This window comes from Sporothrix schenckii (assembly GCF_000961545.1).
Source record: "Sporothrix schenckii 1099-18 chromosome Unknown Cont49, whole genome shotgun sequence".
Classification (NCBI taxonomy): Eukaryota; Fungi; Ascomycota; class Sordariomycetes; order Ophiostomatales; family Ophiostomataceae; genus Sporothrix; species Sporothrix schenckii.
This window is the reverse complement of record NW_015971150.1, coordinates 2046566-2061468: the sequence shown is the minus strand read 5'-3', so window position 1 is coordinate 2061468 and position 14903 is coordinate 2046566. Positions and strand designations below refer to the sequence as shown.

Here is a 14903-nt window from a genome sequence, read left to right as displayed (position 1 = left end):
AAATGGCCTCCTTTCCACCCTCTTCTACGGGCTTTGCCGTGGTGTCCACGCAGCCTGATATTCGCCTTTTTTACTCGGTGACGCCGGCACTGCCTCTGGATGCATCCAAGCCCGTTATTGTGCTCGCCAACTCGCTGGCGGCGACCACGGCGCTCTGGGACACGTTTACGACCGAGTTTGCGCCGACACACACGATTGTCCGCTACGACGCGCGATTCCACGGACACTCACCGTTGTCGTCGACCAACGGGTTTGACTACGAAAAGGGCCACTCGGTGGACGACCTCGCCGACGATGTAATTGCCGTCCTGGACACGATCGGCGTGGCCTCGCCGCCTGTGTTTATCGGCCTCAGCATCGGCGGCGGCGTTGGTGTGTCGCTGGCTGCTCGTTACCCCGACCGCTTCTCGTCGTTTGTGGTTGTGGGCTCGCGGTCGCACGCAGCTCCTGGCGACGCGGCTCGGATGGCCGAACGAGCCGCCTATTACCGTTCGCACGGCGCTCGCGCACAGGCCGAGCAGAGCGTCGAGCGGTGGTTTGGAAACGAGTGGCCCAAGGCATCGCCCGAGAACGAGAAATCTGCCCGCCAGGTGGCCGATATCGTCGTGCAGACACCCGTCGAGGGCTTCGAGGCCAGTGCGGCGGCGCTCAACCGGATGGATCTACGGGGACAGGCGGCCACCATCGGCAGCCGCGGGGTTGGAAGAAGAGTGCTCTTTGTAGTCGGCGCCGACGACGGCAAACTGGTGGTGGACGAGAGCCGACAGCTAGCCGAGACGACGGGCAGTCGTCTTGAAGTGGTGGCCAACTGCGGGCACATTGTCAATGTGCAGCAGCCAGCACGGTTCCACGCGATTGTGCGGGCGTGGCTGGCGGACACAAAGGCGTAGACGAACGCGCGGATCGATAGGCGAAACGTCATTTGTGTTTTCTTTCCCATTTCCTGTGGAGTGCATTGTATTTGTGATCATGCTGTGTCGTTTCTGTCTGTATCGTTCGCTCCTTCCATTTCGCACACCTGCCACCCGTGGGCTGTGCCGGCATCCGTTCGGCGTTACCCGATTAGGCAATTCTGGTGTTAGTGCTGTAGCGGAGACCGTTGCGCACAAGTCGCGTGAATGGCGTCACCGCGCCAGCAGATCCAACGAGCAGGTAGCGCCGACAACGTGCCAGGCACGGCGATATCGCTGTGCGGAGACAAGGATGCAAAGTACGAGGGGCAGAGAAAAGGTATTGGTGAAATAGCTGCCTGCATTTATGCTTGCATTTTTCTGTTTCTTGGACAATCTGCAGTCCTTTTTTGCCTCCAACTTCAACCTTCATCATGACTCTGTCAAACGGCACCAACGGCACCAACGGACACGGTACCGGCACCCCCGGCTATGTCCTTCCTCCAGCGCCCGAGCCATCGCCGATTTCACCGGCCGTCTCGGCCCTCTTCCCCGACAACACGAGCCCGATTGTGAGCAGCACGTACGCACACGAGCCGCGGCCTGTGCGGGCGATTTTCATTGGTGCGGGCCTGTCGGGCGTGGCGTTTGCGTACAAGGCGCGCCTGGTGGAGCAGCTGTCGTACCGCATCTACGAGAAGAACACGGACGTGGGCGGTGTGTGGTTTGAGCACACGTACCCGGGGATCTCGTGCGACGTGCCGGCGCACGGGTACTCGTACACGTTCCGGCCGAACCCAGACTGGAGCCGGTTCTACGCGGGCGGCGACGAGATCAAGCAGTGGCTGCAGACACAGGCGCGGGACTATGAGCTGTACGAGAACGCCAAGTTCGAGCACGAGGTGCAGGGGGCCGTGTGGGACGACGCGCGTGGCGTGTGGACGGTGACGGTCAAGAACCTGGCCACGGGCGACGTGTTTGCGGACGAGGCAGAGGTGCTGTTCAACGGCAGCGGGTCGCTCAACAACTGGAAGTGGCCGGCCATTGACGGCCTGCACGACTTTGGCGGGGCGCTGGTGCACACGGCGCGGTGGGACCAGGGCCTCGATTTGGCCGGTAAACGAGTCGGCGTGGTCGGCTCGGGCGCCACGGGCATCCAGGTCGTCGCGGCCATCCACCCGCAGGTGCAGTCGCTTGTGTCGTTCAACCGCTCGCCGACGTGGATCGCACCCGACTTTGCGTGGCAGCTGGCGACGGAGGGCCGCGCGACGCGGTACTCGGAGGCGCAGCGCAAAGAGTGGCGCGAGAAGCCCGAGGTGCTTCGGGAGTACCGGCGCAGCATTGAGCACGCAATGAACGCGCGGTTCCCGTCGTTTTACAAGAGCTCAGAGGCGCAGAAGCAGGGCCAGGCGTTTGTGGGCGCGGCGATGCGCAAGAAGCTGGCGGGCCGCCCCGACCTCGTCGACAAGCTGGTGCCGCCGTTTGAGCTCGGCTGCCGCCGCGTGACGCCGGGCGACGGCTACCTCGAGGCGCTGGTGGCGCCCAACTCGACGGTCGTCACCGCCGGCATCCAGCGCGTGACCCAAAAGGGAGTGGTCGACAACGAGGGCACGCTCCACGAGGTGGACGTGCTGATCTGCGCGACCGGCTACGACACGACGTTCGTGCCGCGGATCCCCATTGTCGGCCTGGACGGCGTCAACCTGCAGGACAAGTGGCGGGCCGAGGGCGCGGCGGCGTATCTGTCGGTGGCGGTGCCCGGCTTCCCCAACTACTTCGTGGTGCTGGGCCCCAACTCGCCCATCAGCAACGGGTCGCTCGTGGGTGCCATGGAGGCGCAGCTGGACTACGCGCTAGCGTTTGTGCAGAAGAAGCTGCAGCGGCAGCGCGTGCACTCGTTTGTGGTGACGGAGGCGGCGGCGCGCGAGTTTGACGCGTGGAAGAACGACCTGATGCGCGGGCTGTCGTTTTCAGGCAACTGCACGAGCTGGTACAAGAGCGGGACGCGGGACGGGCCAGTGGTCGGGCCGTGGCCGGGCTCGGTCAACCACTTTATGGAGATTATCAAAGAGCCGCGCTTTGAGGACTTTACATTCAAGTTTGCGGGGCCGAACCGGTTCACGTACTTTGGCGACGGACGGTCGCCCAAGGAGGCCAAAGGCGAGCCTCTGGGCTGGTATATGAAGTAAGGTGGGGGTCCTTGAGGAGGTGCACTATTCATATATAGACCACATGGACAGAGTCTAACAGTCGTCATTCTATTGGTTATGAAATTGGTAATGAAACTACGAGTACACACCACCCAGCCGTCTACTGTTTCGCACCTCCCGCTTGTACCGCTGTATTGGTTGCCCCCTCTGCATCGTAGCCAAACAACCAGTCCCGACGCGCACCATGGCCCCAGTAAATAGGATTCGCGTCATTGTCCTGGACCATAGCCGCGTCTCGTTCCTGCTGCTGCCGTCCGTCCGGAAGATGGTAGGACGCCTGCAGCTGGCGGCCCCATCTCTGCAGGGCCGAAGCGCGCGGTTGGCGCACGCGCTCGTAGGTCGAAATGGCGTCGCGCAGCGTCGCGGGTGTCGCGCCTCGCAGCGCGGTGCGCAGGACGGCGGCGTCCTCGCAGGCCATGGCGGCGCCCGAGGCCATGTAGGGCAGCATGGGGTGGGCGGCGTCGCCGAGCAGGACGGCCTTGCCGGACGGGTGGGCCCAGTGGTCGACCATGTCGAGGTCGTAGAGGCGCCACTTCAGGAAGCCTTTGCCGGCGAGGGCGGCCAGCTTGCGCACCCGCGGCTCCCAGGCGGCAAAGCGCTCGACGAGCTCGGCGTTGTCGGCGATGACCAGCTTGGTCTCGTTCTCGGCGAGCTTCTGGTCGTGCATGGTGGCCTCGCTGACGCAGAAGACGACGTTGTAGATCTCGCCGCCGCGGACGGGGTAGCCAATAACGTGGGCGTCGGGCCCGCACCAGGACGAGACCCAGGGCTGCGACACGAGGTCGCGCATGGCGGGGTCCGACAGCATGTCCTGGCCCGGCACGAGCACGCGGTACGAGATGTCGCCCGTGTCGACGGGCGGCAGGGCGTGGCCCTGGAACGCCTCGCGAGCCTTGGACTGCACGCCATCAGCGACCACCAGGAGATCGCCCTGGACGGCGGTCCCGTCGCTCAGAATCGCAGCCGGCGCGTCCCAGTCGTAGCCGTCGACGCGGCGGCTGGCCTGCACGTCGACGCCCAGCTCGCGCGCTTTGGCCAGCAGGACCGCGTGGTAGTCGGCGCGGTGGACCATGAGGTAGCTGCCGCCAAAGTCCCACTCGGGGATGCCGTGCGGCATGTCGGCAATGACTCGGCCGTCGTCGTAGCGCAGGAAGCGGTTGCCGTTGGAGTACGTCTTCTTCATGTACGTGAGGTCGATGCCCCAGCGGTGCAGCAGCTTGAAACTGTTGGGTGGGATGCGCATGCCGGCGCCGACTTCGCCAAAGGACGACGCCTGGTCGAGGACGGTGACGAGGTGGCCGTCGAAGCGGAGGCCAATGGCTGCGAGGAGGCCGCCGATGCCAGCGCCGACGACGACGACGTGGAGCGGCGGCGAGTGTGACGTCGAAGGCGCAGGTGAGGCCGACGTGCCGTTTGTGGACGGCAGAACGCCGTGTGCTGGCAAGTCTTGGGCAGTCATGATGGCGTGGAGGTGGTCGATTGAATGAATGATGGAAGGGTATGACGACGACAGCAACTTCGAATCAACCAGCGTCAACGACTGCAGCCTCTATCAACAGAGGCACCGAAGCGTCCATTGGATGGCTCCTTGACCGGACTTTCTCTTTGATTTTACTTTAACTTTTTTTAATTTTTTTTTTATAATTTTTCTTTCTTCTTCCATTTTCTTTCTTTCCGTTCTGTCCCCTTCCCCATTCGTAGCGTCTTCCACTTACACCCTTGCCCTAACCTATTCGGTATCGCCGCGATAGCCCCAAAGCGATTGCGCCATCGCGACCAGCGTTCAACTCTCTAGCTCCTCTGGTCGGAAGCGGTTCTCCGTCAGATTGGCAGTCCGACTGTGGGCCGACCAAGCTTCTGTACTTGTGCTCCTCGGTGAACGGCCGACGAATGTCGTCGAGCCGTTTGATCCACCACCCCCGTCACCATGCCTTCGTTTCCTGTTGCAAACACCTTCCCGGTCGTGGCCACGCCGTGCCACGGCGACACGACGCCTGTCATCTCCCTGTTTAACCTGACGGGCAAAACAGCCGTCGTTACGGGCGGCAATGGGGGTATTGGCGGCGGCATGGCGCGCGGCCTGGCCGAGGCGGGCGCCGACATCATCATTTTCCAGGTGCCGGGCGAGATGTCCGATTTTGCGACAACACTCGCTGCCGAGGCAGGGCGTCGTGTCGATGTCTACGAGGTCGACCTGCTGCAGCCAGACATGATCACGGCCACCGTCGACAAGGTCCTCCACGCAGACCAGCGGTCCGTCGACATCCTCTGCAACTGCGCCGGCATCACTGGCGGCTTTGTGCCCGTCCTCGACGAGACCGACGCGCACCGCGAACAGGTCGTCCAGATCCACTTCCACGCCGTCTACAGCCTGTCCCAGAAATTCGGCGCCCATTTTGCCCAGCGCGGCCGCGGCGGCAAGATTATCAACATTGCCTCGCTGGCGGCCCATCGGGCCATGACGCGGTTCTCCGTCTATGGCCCCATCAAGGCGGCTGTTGCCCAGCTGACCAACTCGCTGGCGACCGAGCTCGCCGCATACCACGTCCAGGTCAACACGCTGACGCCCGGCTGGATCCACACGCCGCTGTCCCAGAAGACGGTCGACAACCCAGAGCGCAGTGCCCAGATCGTCGCCGAGATTCCGGCCGGGCGCTGGGGACGGCCCGCCGACTTTAAAGGCGTGGCCGTCTTTCTGGCGAGCGCCGCGAGCGACTACATTACCGGGGCAGAAATATTCGTGGATGGCGGGACGCACACAATGTGACGGTGCGAGCCACGAGAGGTCGATGCTGTCGACTGAACATGTAATACTTTTTTATTCGTTTATTCGTATATTACTGCTAGCATGTATATTGTATAAAAAACGGCTTTAAGTTTTATGCGCCTCTCGCCCGCCACCTACTCATTTGCAATCGACTTGACATCCTCCCACATCCTCTCGCGCCAGACCTGTGTCGACGCCAGCTTGGGGTGCGACATGAACGCGTGCGGAAGCCCAGGATACGTATAAAGCGTCGTCGGCACACCAGCGGCGCGTAGCTTCGCCTCAAATAGCAGCCCCTCGTCGCGCAGGGGATCGCGGCCGGCGACGTGGACGGCCACACGCTTCAGGCGCAGCGCCGCCAGCGTCGTGTCGTCCACCAACAGAGGCGACACGGCCGGGTGCGTCGGCGGCGTCGGCTGGTACATGGCCATGAAGCCGCGCAGACGGGCGGCGTTGATAAACGGCGCGTCCGCGTGGGCCACCAGCGACGGCTCTCCTTTGACCGAGTCGGCCGGGAAGTGATCCGGGTGCACCGTCGCCGGTGTCGTCAGCACCAGCCCGCGCGGCCGCACGACCGGCTGTGACTGGGACTGCGCCTCGGCCGCCGCCTTAAGAGCAACGGAAATGGCCAGCGTCGCGCCCGCACTGATTCCGCCGACCACAATCCGGCTGGTGTCGAGCTTCAGGCCGTCGCCGCCCGGTCCGCCCTGGCTGGCCACCCACTGAAAGACCGCCCAGGCATCGTCCGACGCCGACGGGAACACGTGCTCGGGCGTGTGTCGGTAGTTCACGTTGACGACAGCCACGCCCGTCTGCAGGGCCAGGTGCCGGCAGTTGGCGTCCTCTGTGTCGAGGCTGCCCAGGAAGTAGCCGCCGCCGTGGAAGAATATGTACACGGCAAGGCCGTCGTCACCAGCAGCCGCCGTCGGTCGGTAGAAGCGCACCGGAATGCTGTTCTCGCCCACGGTATGCTCCGTCACTGTCACTCCGTCTGCCGGCCGCCCCACCACTGCGTCAAACAGCTTGGCCGTGTTGGTGTTGGCGGCTGCCCGGATCTGCTGCGGCGTCGCTCCGGCCGGCGGCACCGGCGCCGACCACGTCTTGGCGTACTCTGTCCATTCCGCCGCTTCCTCGGAGAGGTACGAAATGTCGGACATGTCGTGGGTGTGGTGGTGTAATACAAACGGCATGTATGGTGTGACAGAGATGACGAGCGTCAAGAGATGCGAGACGAGCTATGAATAAAAAAAGACGCAACGATGGAGCTAGCAACAAAGTAAAAGCCAAATCCCAGGCGCCAACAGGCGACCGGAGATCTCTTTCGGCGGTACGCCCTGAGACCCTGGAGATATGTCTGTTATGGTGAGGCTGGCGGTCCCACTGTCCGTCTTATGCTAGTTTGGGCTTCGCCGATATCCACGACATACTATCCACAACGTACTATCCACCCACCTCCCCTACTCGTCCTGCTTCCCCAACCGGATGCCGTTGACTTTGCGCTTCTGGATCCAGTCCTCAAACTGCTGGCCCAACCAGACGTTGCGCGTCGTCTCGATTGCGCCTTCAATCTCTGCGTACTGCCCGCCCGCTGCGTAGATGGCCCGGCCGTGGTATGCCCGGTTGAGTCCCAAAAACAACAGAGCATTGGCAATGTCGGCCGGCTGGTTGATTGGCAGGTTCTCTCGCTGCCAGAGGTGCAGCACGTGCGCTGTAAACTGTGTCTGCACAAACGCCGGCGCCACCAGGTTGATGCGGATGGCGCCGTGCGTCTCGCCCTCCAGCTGGTCGCGCAGCGAGCGCACCAGCCCCAGCACGCCGTGCTTGGCTGTGTTGTAGATGGGGATACCCGGCGTGTCAAGGTACGACGCGGCCGATCCCGTGATCACGAGGCTGCCGCCACGGGTGTTGCGGGTGTTGCCGGGCGTACCCGTTCTTGCCGTGCCGGCCGCGCCTTCCGTTTCGGCCGCCTTGAGCTGCCGCCGAAACGTGCTAAGCGCCAGCTTTGTCGTCAGAATCACGCCGCGCAAATTCACGTCCAGCACCAATAGCCTGGGCTCTTGCAGCTGTCCCGTCGCTGCGTCCACCGCGTCGACAAACACGTCCTCCACCACCTCGTCGATGCCCGCATTGGCAAAGACCAGGTCCACGCGCCCGTATTGCGCGATGACGCCGTCAAAGATGCGCAGCTGGTCGGCCCAGACGGACACTGACCCTTCGTAGAAATGCACACCCGCGCCCAGCTCCGCGGCCAGCTTTGCGCCGTTGACGCGATCAACGTCCAGCACGTTGACAATGGCGCCCAGGCTGTGCAGTCGGCGCACGGTCGCCTCGCCGATGCCAGTCGCGCCGCCTGTGAGAATCACGACCTTGTCCTTGGCCTCCTGGAAAAGGGGCAGGTCCGCAGGGATTTCGAGAGATGCCATGGTAACGTGGGTCGAGCGTGCGTGTGTCAGTGCTCGGGTCTATTCGTTTACTGTATGCATTGACTCTAGCTTCTGTGTATGGATTATGATGGCCATCTTTTGGCTCGTGTAGCCTCTTCTTATTTGGACCCTCGCTCGATTGCCATTCACTTCGTCGCATCAACACATCCTGCGAAACGAGCCGATGGCAACATTGTGATGGACTCTTGGGTGATTTGTCCATTGCAACCCTTGTGCGACCGGCCGGACATTCGGAGAGTGACGACTTATGTCGAAATACAAAGTGCCTGGATGTTCAACAGGGTCCGGCGGGAATAACGAGGCCATGGGTGTGCCCTTCCGGTGTGGTGCAAGGTCGATGCGACGGCCATGTGGTGATGGATCCGGCGATGCTCAAAGCGGCTACACCGTCGCGCCGTCCCAGACGCGTGCCTCGGAAACGTCAACTAATCAATGATTGACAACCTAACTGAAAGAAAGAAACGACTCAACGGTCAAGCCAATCTAGCTTTTACCTATTATCTGCCACGCAGGTTCGTCCTCCGAGCGGCAGTTGGATATCCTCCCCATGCCGTCTTAACCGCAACCCTTCCGGTTCATAGGGCTTGGTCTGGGGCCAAAGCAAATAGAAGAATATTGCATGCCTCTTGCGTGATCACGACTCGATGTGCGTTTACACCAGTCTACCAAAGACTCCACGAGGTCTGTGGAAGATCCAATGCAGGCCTTGCTACGTCAACGCGGTGAACGCAATAGATAAAATGAAGTCGTTGGCAATTGGGACGACAAGGCTGGACGGGCATGCCGACCAGAGACAACATTCTCGTCTGCTAATTTACTCCTCTTGAGTCCTTGCCACAAGTCTCGTCACCGTGTTTGTACACGTCCTTTCCCTGTCGCATTTTCTTTTATATAGCCTTTTAATTGTCTCCTCCTCGCCATGGGTCTCTGGGTCCTCGAACCAAAGCAACAAAATGTCAAGGTGCCCGGCACCGTCCACGTCGAGCGCGACACGGACGTGCTGCGCGCCCTGACGGCGCATCTCAAGCACGGCAGCGGCCGTGAAGAAGGCATCGTGCTTGTGCCGCAGCCATCCGACTCCGTCAACGACCCGCTCAACTGGCCGCGCGCCAAGAAGATCTTCCACTCGTACTTTTTGTCGTTTGGCACCGGCCTGGCCTCCGGCACCTGCTACTTCCTCAACCCGTCGGCCACACTCATGGCCAAGCAGGTCGGCACCACTGTCACGCAAATGTCCCGCTCGCTGGCCGTGCTGATGCTGTGCATGGGCATCGCGAGCATCCTCACGACGCCCCTGGCACGCATCTACGGCAAGCGGCCCATCTTCTTGCTGCTGGGCCTCGTGTCCGTCCTGGGCTACGGCGTGCTGCTGGCACACCCCTACAACCTGCAATACCTCTACGCCGGCCGCGCGCTCTGGGGTGCCGGCGCCAGCGGCCTCGAGTACCTGGTGAGCTCCAGCGTCGGCGATTTGTTTTTTGTCCACCAGCGCGGCTTCCACCTCGCACTGTGGCACTTTGCCCTGGCCGGCGGCAACTCGCTGGGCCAGGTGATTGCGAGCCAGATCGTCGCCGGCCAAGGCTACGTATGGGCGTTCCGCTACGCCGTCATCTTCATGGCCGCCTATGTCTTGGCGCTCTTCTTCTTTGCGCCCGAGACGACCTATATGCGCGCTAAAAAGTACGACACGGACGTGCTGGAGCTGCTGTCGGACGAGGTCCGCGAAGGCAGCGCCGCCGCCAGCGCCAGCGTATCGGACCAGCACCTCCCATCCGGGGGCAACGTCGACGAAAAGACGGCCGCCGACTTCGACGCAGAGTCGGCCGGCGCAGCCGCGGAGATCGAAACCAAACGTGCCTACGCCCAGTCCCTCCGCATCTTCAGCGGCCGCTACAGCGACGAGAACTACCTCAGGGCCCTCATTGCGCCCTTTGCCACCTACATGCTGCCCGGCGTCGTCTGGGCCGCCTACTCCTACGGATGCGCCGTTGCCTTTTCGGCCTCGCTCTCCGTCTCGCTGTCGTCGATTTTCACCGTCGCCCCCTATCACTTCTCCACCCGCGCCGTCGGCCTCACCGTGCTCTCGCCCTTTGTCGCCAACATTGTCGGCAACTTCATCCCTGGACCCGTCGCCGACTGGCTCGTCACGTACATGTCGCGCAAAAACGGCGGCGTCTACGAGCCCGAGTTCCGCAACATCCTGTGCATCCCCGCCCTCGTCACGGGCCTCGCCGGCTATTGGGGCTTTGGGCTCGCCATCCACTACAAGATCCACTGGTTCGCGCCCGTCTTCTTCTTTGGCGTCGCCGCCTTCTCGGGCTCCATCTTGTCCCTTGTCTCCAACACGTACCTGCTCGACTGCCACCGCAAGCATGCGCAGGACGCCTATGCCGCCGTCACGCTCGTCAAGGCCGTCATGACGTTTGCCATTGCCTTTTTTATCAACACGTGGCTGGCCAAGTCGGGCCCTGTGCGCGTCTACTTTATTATTGGCACCATCCACGGCGTCGGCTGCATCTACGGCCTGGTGCTGTACGTCTTTGGCAAGCGTATGCGTCTGGCCGTGCATCAAAACGCGTTTATCCAGCGTCATCTGCGGTAGTGGCAAAGTGGTGTAAGAATACGTTCCATGGACCACCAAGTTATCTAAATAGATACGAAATATGCAAAATATAGATAATGTTGCGTTCTTACATATTGATTTTATTCGATTTTGTGCGCGTGGCGAACGAGGCATTCGTAGACACCGTTCAAAGGAATGGAAAAACGACAGCCGGGTTTCACCAGGCCATACAGGTTCTCGACATTGCCAACGGCCGGGACAAAGATACGAACACACTTTGCATTAGAATGCGCCGAAGCAGAGCGAGATTGCACCTTCCTAAACCGGTGTCGGCGTCGAGGCCGGGCAAGGCCGGCCTAGGGTCACGTGAATGTTTGTCCTGGTATCTCGACACGGCGTCTTGGTCTCGGCTACGAACGGGCCAACCAGAAAGGGGAAGGAGCGAACGGGATGTGGAGACGAGAGAAGGGGAATGGAAGTGGGAAGGAAGAAAGTCAAGGGGCAAGTGAGGAAGGAGCGGAGGAAAAGCACTGGACTGCATTTGCTCCACAGTGCAGGAAGGTGCGAGAGCGGAACAACACTTGTAATACCCAACGACGACGACATCGTCGACGAACACAAAAGTAAACAAGACGAAAAGGAGAACAGACAGGCGAATAAATAGTTTTGTGACGCACGAGAATGTTATATGCAGTTTGGACGTATTTTTGCAACAGCGACGCCGAGTAAAGTGAGTGTTTGCCGGATGCCCCTTTTTGGTTTTTGGCTGGTTCTCGTCGTTCGTGATTTCCGGTCCTTCAGAAATCCAGCGATTTCCATTCGAGCGGGGGACGAGTTTCTCTGTGTCATGGAAAGATAGGTAAAAACCAAATGGGCAAAAAGCGCAAAAAATTTGACTAAAAAAGTGGCGGTGGGCGGTCATCCTGACACCAACTTTCCAACTTGGACTGGTGGATGAGGCCGGAATATGAGCGTGCGAAGTGGCCGGAACCATTCCGGCCTCGATGCATATAATCGCAGCGCGCGCCGGCTTTGGACTCGGTCGCAACCACTTGGCCACGATTTTTTGGTAGTCTTTCCCAATCATTTCCATTCCATTTTCCGGTACTCTGCCATCCCCCGGTTCCCGTAGACGCTTCATTCTTTGAATTTTTTTTTTTTTAAAAAAAGTCCGCCTTCAATACCAAATATCACCATCAGTACCATCTTCACCACCAACTTACCTTTTTGCCACCATATACCTCCCCACACATCCTCTCTGACAATGGGCTCCATCATCGTTGACGACCCTACCATCGCCACCTCGTTCGAGGTGCTCGACGATGCCCATCCCCAGGACACGTCTATGCCGGCGTTCATGGTGTCCAAGACGCGTGGCTTCCTGCCGCGGGCCGAACCTGTCGTCGAGCTGCCGGCGGTGTTTGCGCCGCTCGAGGACCTCTTGACGCGTATGCCCGTCAAGCGCCTCGACGGCACGCCCGGTCTGCTGGCGGAGGGCAAGTTAGGCGATGCCATCCTCAAGGACAAGCTGCTGCCCGACCTGACAGACGCCATTGACGAGCCCAGCGTCAAGCACAACCTGCCGCTGCTCAACGCGCTGTACCGCGACTATGCGTTCCTGGCGTCGGCCTTTCTCCTGGAGCCCTGCCACCTCCGTTTCCTAAAGGGCGAGCCCTACGGCCTGGGCCGCGACGTGCTGCCGGCGTGCATTGCGCGGCCGATTGCACGGACGGCGCGGCTGTGCGGGTTTAAGCCGTTCATGGAGTACGCCGGCAGCTATGCGCTGTTCAACTACCGGCTGGAGGACCCCGCCAAGGGCCTGGCGTACGACAACCTGCGTCTGATCCGGGCCTTTGAGCACGGCCTGGACCCGACGTCGAGCGAGGCCGGCTTTGTGCTGGTGCACGTCGACATGGTGCGCAACTCGGGCCCGCTGGTGGCCGGCACGGTGGACTGCCTGGACGTGGTCGAGACACAGAAGAAGACCCAGGGCGGTCGCGAGGCGTTCAACCATGGCCTCGAGCGCATTGTCGCGGCGCTGACCCGCATCAACGGCGTCATGGAGACCATGTGGGCCAAGTCGCGGCCCGAGCAGTACACGAGCTTCCGCACATTCATCTTTGGCATCACCTCCCAGAGCATGTTCCCCGACGGCGTGGCGTACGAGGGCGTGGGCGCCGACGGGTTCGAGGCCGCCCGCCCCGATGCCGTCACGCGCCTGAGCTTCCGCGGCGAGTCCGGCGCCAACGACTCCATGGTGCCCCTGATGGACAGCTTCCTGCAGATCCCGATGCCCGACACGCCGCTGACGGCCATCCTCAAGGACTTCCGGCAGTACCGCCCCAGCAACCACCGCCAATTCCTGGCGTACGTGCGGCAGCGCTCGGGCGACCTCGGCGTCAAGGACTATGCGCTGAGCGGGGGCGGCGCCGTCAGCGGCGAGGACATGGACGCCGTCCAGAGCGTGCGTCTCTGGCTGCAGATCCTCAACCAGGTGCGCGACTTCCGCTGGCGCCACTGGTGCTTCGGCAAGGAGTACATCCTCAAGCGCACGTCGCACCCGACGGCGACGGGCGGCAGCCCCATTGTCACCTGGCTGCCGAACCAGCTGCAGGCCGTGCTGACGGAAATGCAGGCTATCTATGCAGCGGCCACGGGCACGACGGCGGGCGCGGTGCCGGCCACCAAGACGCGGCTGGGCGAGGATGTCGACGACATGATGGAGATGGTCATCCGCCAGAGCGCGACGCTGGCCAAGGAGGTGGCACGGTACTGCGACGAGCGCGGTGTATAAAGAGAGTGGTGAAGACGAGACGGGGGACCCCGAAAGGACGTTGGCAGTGCGGAGCTGATAGATGGGAAGGGCCGGTGGACGTGTACCCAAAAGAGGAAAGCACGCTGGCGGTCCTTGAATCCCGCTGTAGCCCCACTATTAACAACTGCCAGCACGCATACACAGTAAATCTTAGGTGTTTTCCCGCCTTTCAACAGGCACTTTGGCATTTCGACAACGAAAGTACATCTTACGACATATAGTTATTCCAACACAGAGTCTATCTACATATCTTTCATCTTCAGACTGTAAATTGACATTCGCTACCGTTTTAAAGCAATATTTACCTCCATTTCCTGCACTTTGTATGTCTTCGCAGCACGTCGCGCGCCGTCGCTCCTTCCTTCAGGTACTAGCGCTCGCTCCTGCCACTCTCTGTCCACGTATTTACTTTCATACACGGCAGGCGCATCCACTCTGTGATGTCGTCTCACCTCACGCTTTGCCTCCCTAATCTCTCGCACCTCACTCCTCTCACACGCATCCACGCATCTTACGGCAGACGCGCAGACGGTGACGAGAACGGGAAACGGGAACGAAAACGGATCGCGTCGACTCGTATACGATTGTGTGTCTGGTCCTTTTTCCTCCTCTGCAGCCTCACTTCCAAACCTTCTCCGTCAAATTTGGACGTTCTTCGCGGCGATGTAGTGATCAAGATGACCTGTGTCGTGTTGCTTTGGGTATCTTACACCCTCTCTCCATCCGATGCAACCTTATATTACTCATGGGCGGGCTGGGAAACGGGTTGCGACAGGCTCCCGCCACATCGCTCTCGCCCGAACGAATCCAAATCCACGGCATCCACACATTACGTGTATGTCTGACGGCCCATATGTCTCTCTTGGACTGTCAGCTGTCTTGCCTGTCAGATTTTCTTTCTGTTCGGAGCTTTGCTTGCATCTGGTCGGATCGGCTACATTTGGCAAGACAGGCTTGAATTGGAGGAAGAAAAGGAAGACGGAGGGAAAAAGAGCAAGCAAAAAGGGAACAAAGCACGACATGTGTCGAACAGAAATCACCTGCAGGACGCCCGATCGGCGAGATTCTGCATGTCCATGTTCCGTACTGCAGCATCCGCAGCGGCGGAGGAGACCCTGGACGAAAAGCGAAAAACGGCTAAAGGAAGCGCAACAACCCTGGTCGTTTTCTCATTTTCTGCACTTCTGATTTGATTTTCGATTTAATTTCGTTGG

At 60.7% G+C, this 14903-nt stretch overlaps 9 protein-coding genes across 9 annotated transcripts; 6 read left to right on the top strand and 3 right to left on the bottom strand.

The window, feature by feature from the left end:
- Positions 1-2: 2 nt before the first annotated feature.
- On the top strand, positions 3-890 carry SPSK_05486 (3-oxoadipate enol-lactonase; the record flags this gene model as incomplete). The annotated part of the gene is made up of 1 exon (XM_016732231.1): positions 3-890. The coding sequence occupies one exon, from the start codon at positions 3-5 to the stop codon at positions 888-890; it is 888 nt and encodes a 295-aa protein (XP_016583185.1).
- A 434-nt stretch (positions 891-1324) lies between these two features.
- On the top strand, positions 1325-3079 carry SPSK_05148 (cyclohexanone monooxygenase; the record flags this gene model as incomplete). The annotated part of the gene is made up of 1 exon (XM_016731898.1): positions 1325-3079. The coding sequence occupies one exon, from the start codon at positions 1325-1327 to the stop codon at positions 3077-3079; it is 1755 nt and encodes a 584-aa protein (XP_016583184.1).
- Positions 3080-3200: 121 nt separating this feature from the next.
- Positions 3201-4559, bottom strand: SPSK_05293 (salicylate hydroxylase; the record flags this gene model as incomplete). The annotated part of the gene is made up of 1 exon (XM_016732043.1): positions 3201-4559. The coding sequence occupies one exon, from the start codon at positions 4557-4559 to the stop codon at positions 3201-3203; it is 1359 nt and encodes a 452-aa protein (XP_016583183.1).
- A 324-nt stretch (positions 4560-4883) lies between these two features.
- SPSK_05047 (uncharacterized protein) lies at positions 4884-7024 on the bottom strand (the record flags this gene model as incomplete). The annotated part of the gene is made up of 2 exons (XM_016731800.1): positions 4884-5892; positions 6006-7024. 2 exons carry the CDS (start codon positions 7022-7024, stop codon positions 4884-4886), a joined length of 2028 nt encoding a protein of 675 aa, XP_016583182.1.
- A 300-nt stretch (positions 7025-7324) lies between these two features.
- On the bottom strand, positions 7325-8290 carry SPSK_05445 (oxidoreductase, short chain dehydrogenase; the record flags this gene model as incomplete). Its single annotated transcript, XM_016732191.1, has 1 exon — positions 7325-8290. The coding sequence occupies one exon, from the start codon at positions 8288-8290 to the stop codon at positions 7325-7327; it is 966 nt and encodes a 321-aa protein (XP_016583181.1).
- Positions 8291-9230: 940 nt separating this feature from the next.
- On the top strand, positions 9231-10913 carry SPSK_05174 (cycloheximide resistance protein; the record flags this gene model as incomplete). The annotated part of the gene is made up of 1 exon (XM_016731924.1): positions 9231-10913. The coding sequence occupies one exon, from the start codon at positions 9231-9233 to the stop codon at positions 10911-10913; it is 1683 nt and encodes a 560-aa protein (XP_016583180.1).
- A 331-nt stretch (positions 10914-11244) lies between these two features.
- SPSK_10672 (uncharacterized protein) lies at positions 11245-11538 on the top strand (the record flags this gene model as incomplete). Its single annotated transcript, XM_016736994.1, has 1 exon — positions 11245-11538. The coding sequence occupies one exon, from the start codon at positions 11245-11247 to the stop codon at positions 11536-11538; it is 294 nt and encodes a 97-aa protein (XP_016583179.1).
- A 600-nt stretch (positions 11539-12138) lies between these two features.
- SPSK_05234 (indoleamine 2,3-dioxygenase) lies at positions 12139-13668 on the top strand (the record flags this gene model as incomplete). Its single annotated transcript, XM_016731984.1, has 1 exon — positions 12139-13668. The coding sequence occupies one exon, from the start codon at positions 12139-12141 to the stop codon at positions 13666-13668; it is 1530 nt and encodes a 509-aa protein (XP_016583178.1).
- Positions 13669-14434: 766 nt separating this feature from the next.
- SPSK_10657 (uncharacterized protein) lies at positions 14435-14882 on the top strand (the record flags this gene model as incomplete). The annotated part of the gene is made up of 2 exons (XM_016736980.1): positions 14435-14524; positions 14580-14882. The coding sequence occupies 2 exons, from the start codon at positions 14435-14437 to the stop codon at positions 14880-14882; spliced, it is 393 nt and encodes a 130-aa protein (XP_016583177.1).
- Between the last annotated feature and the right edge of the window lie 21 nt (positions 14883-14903).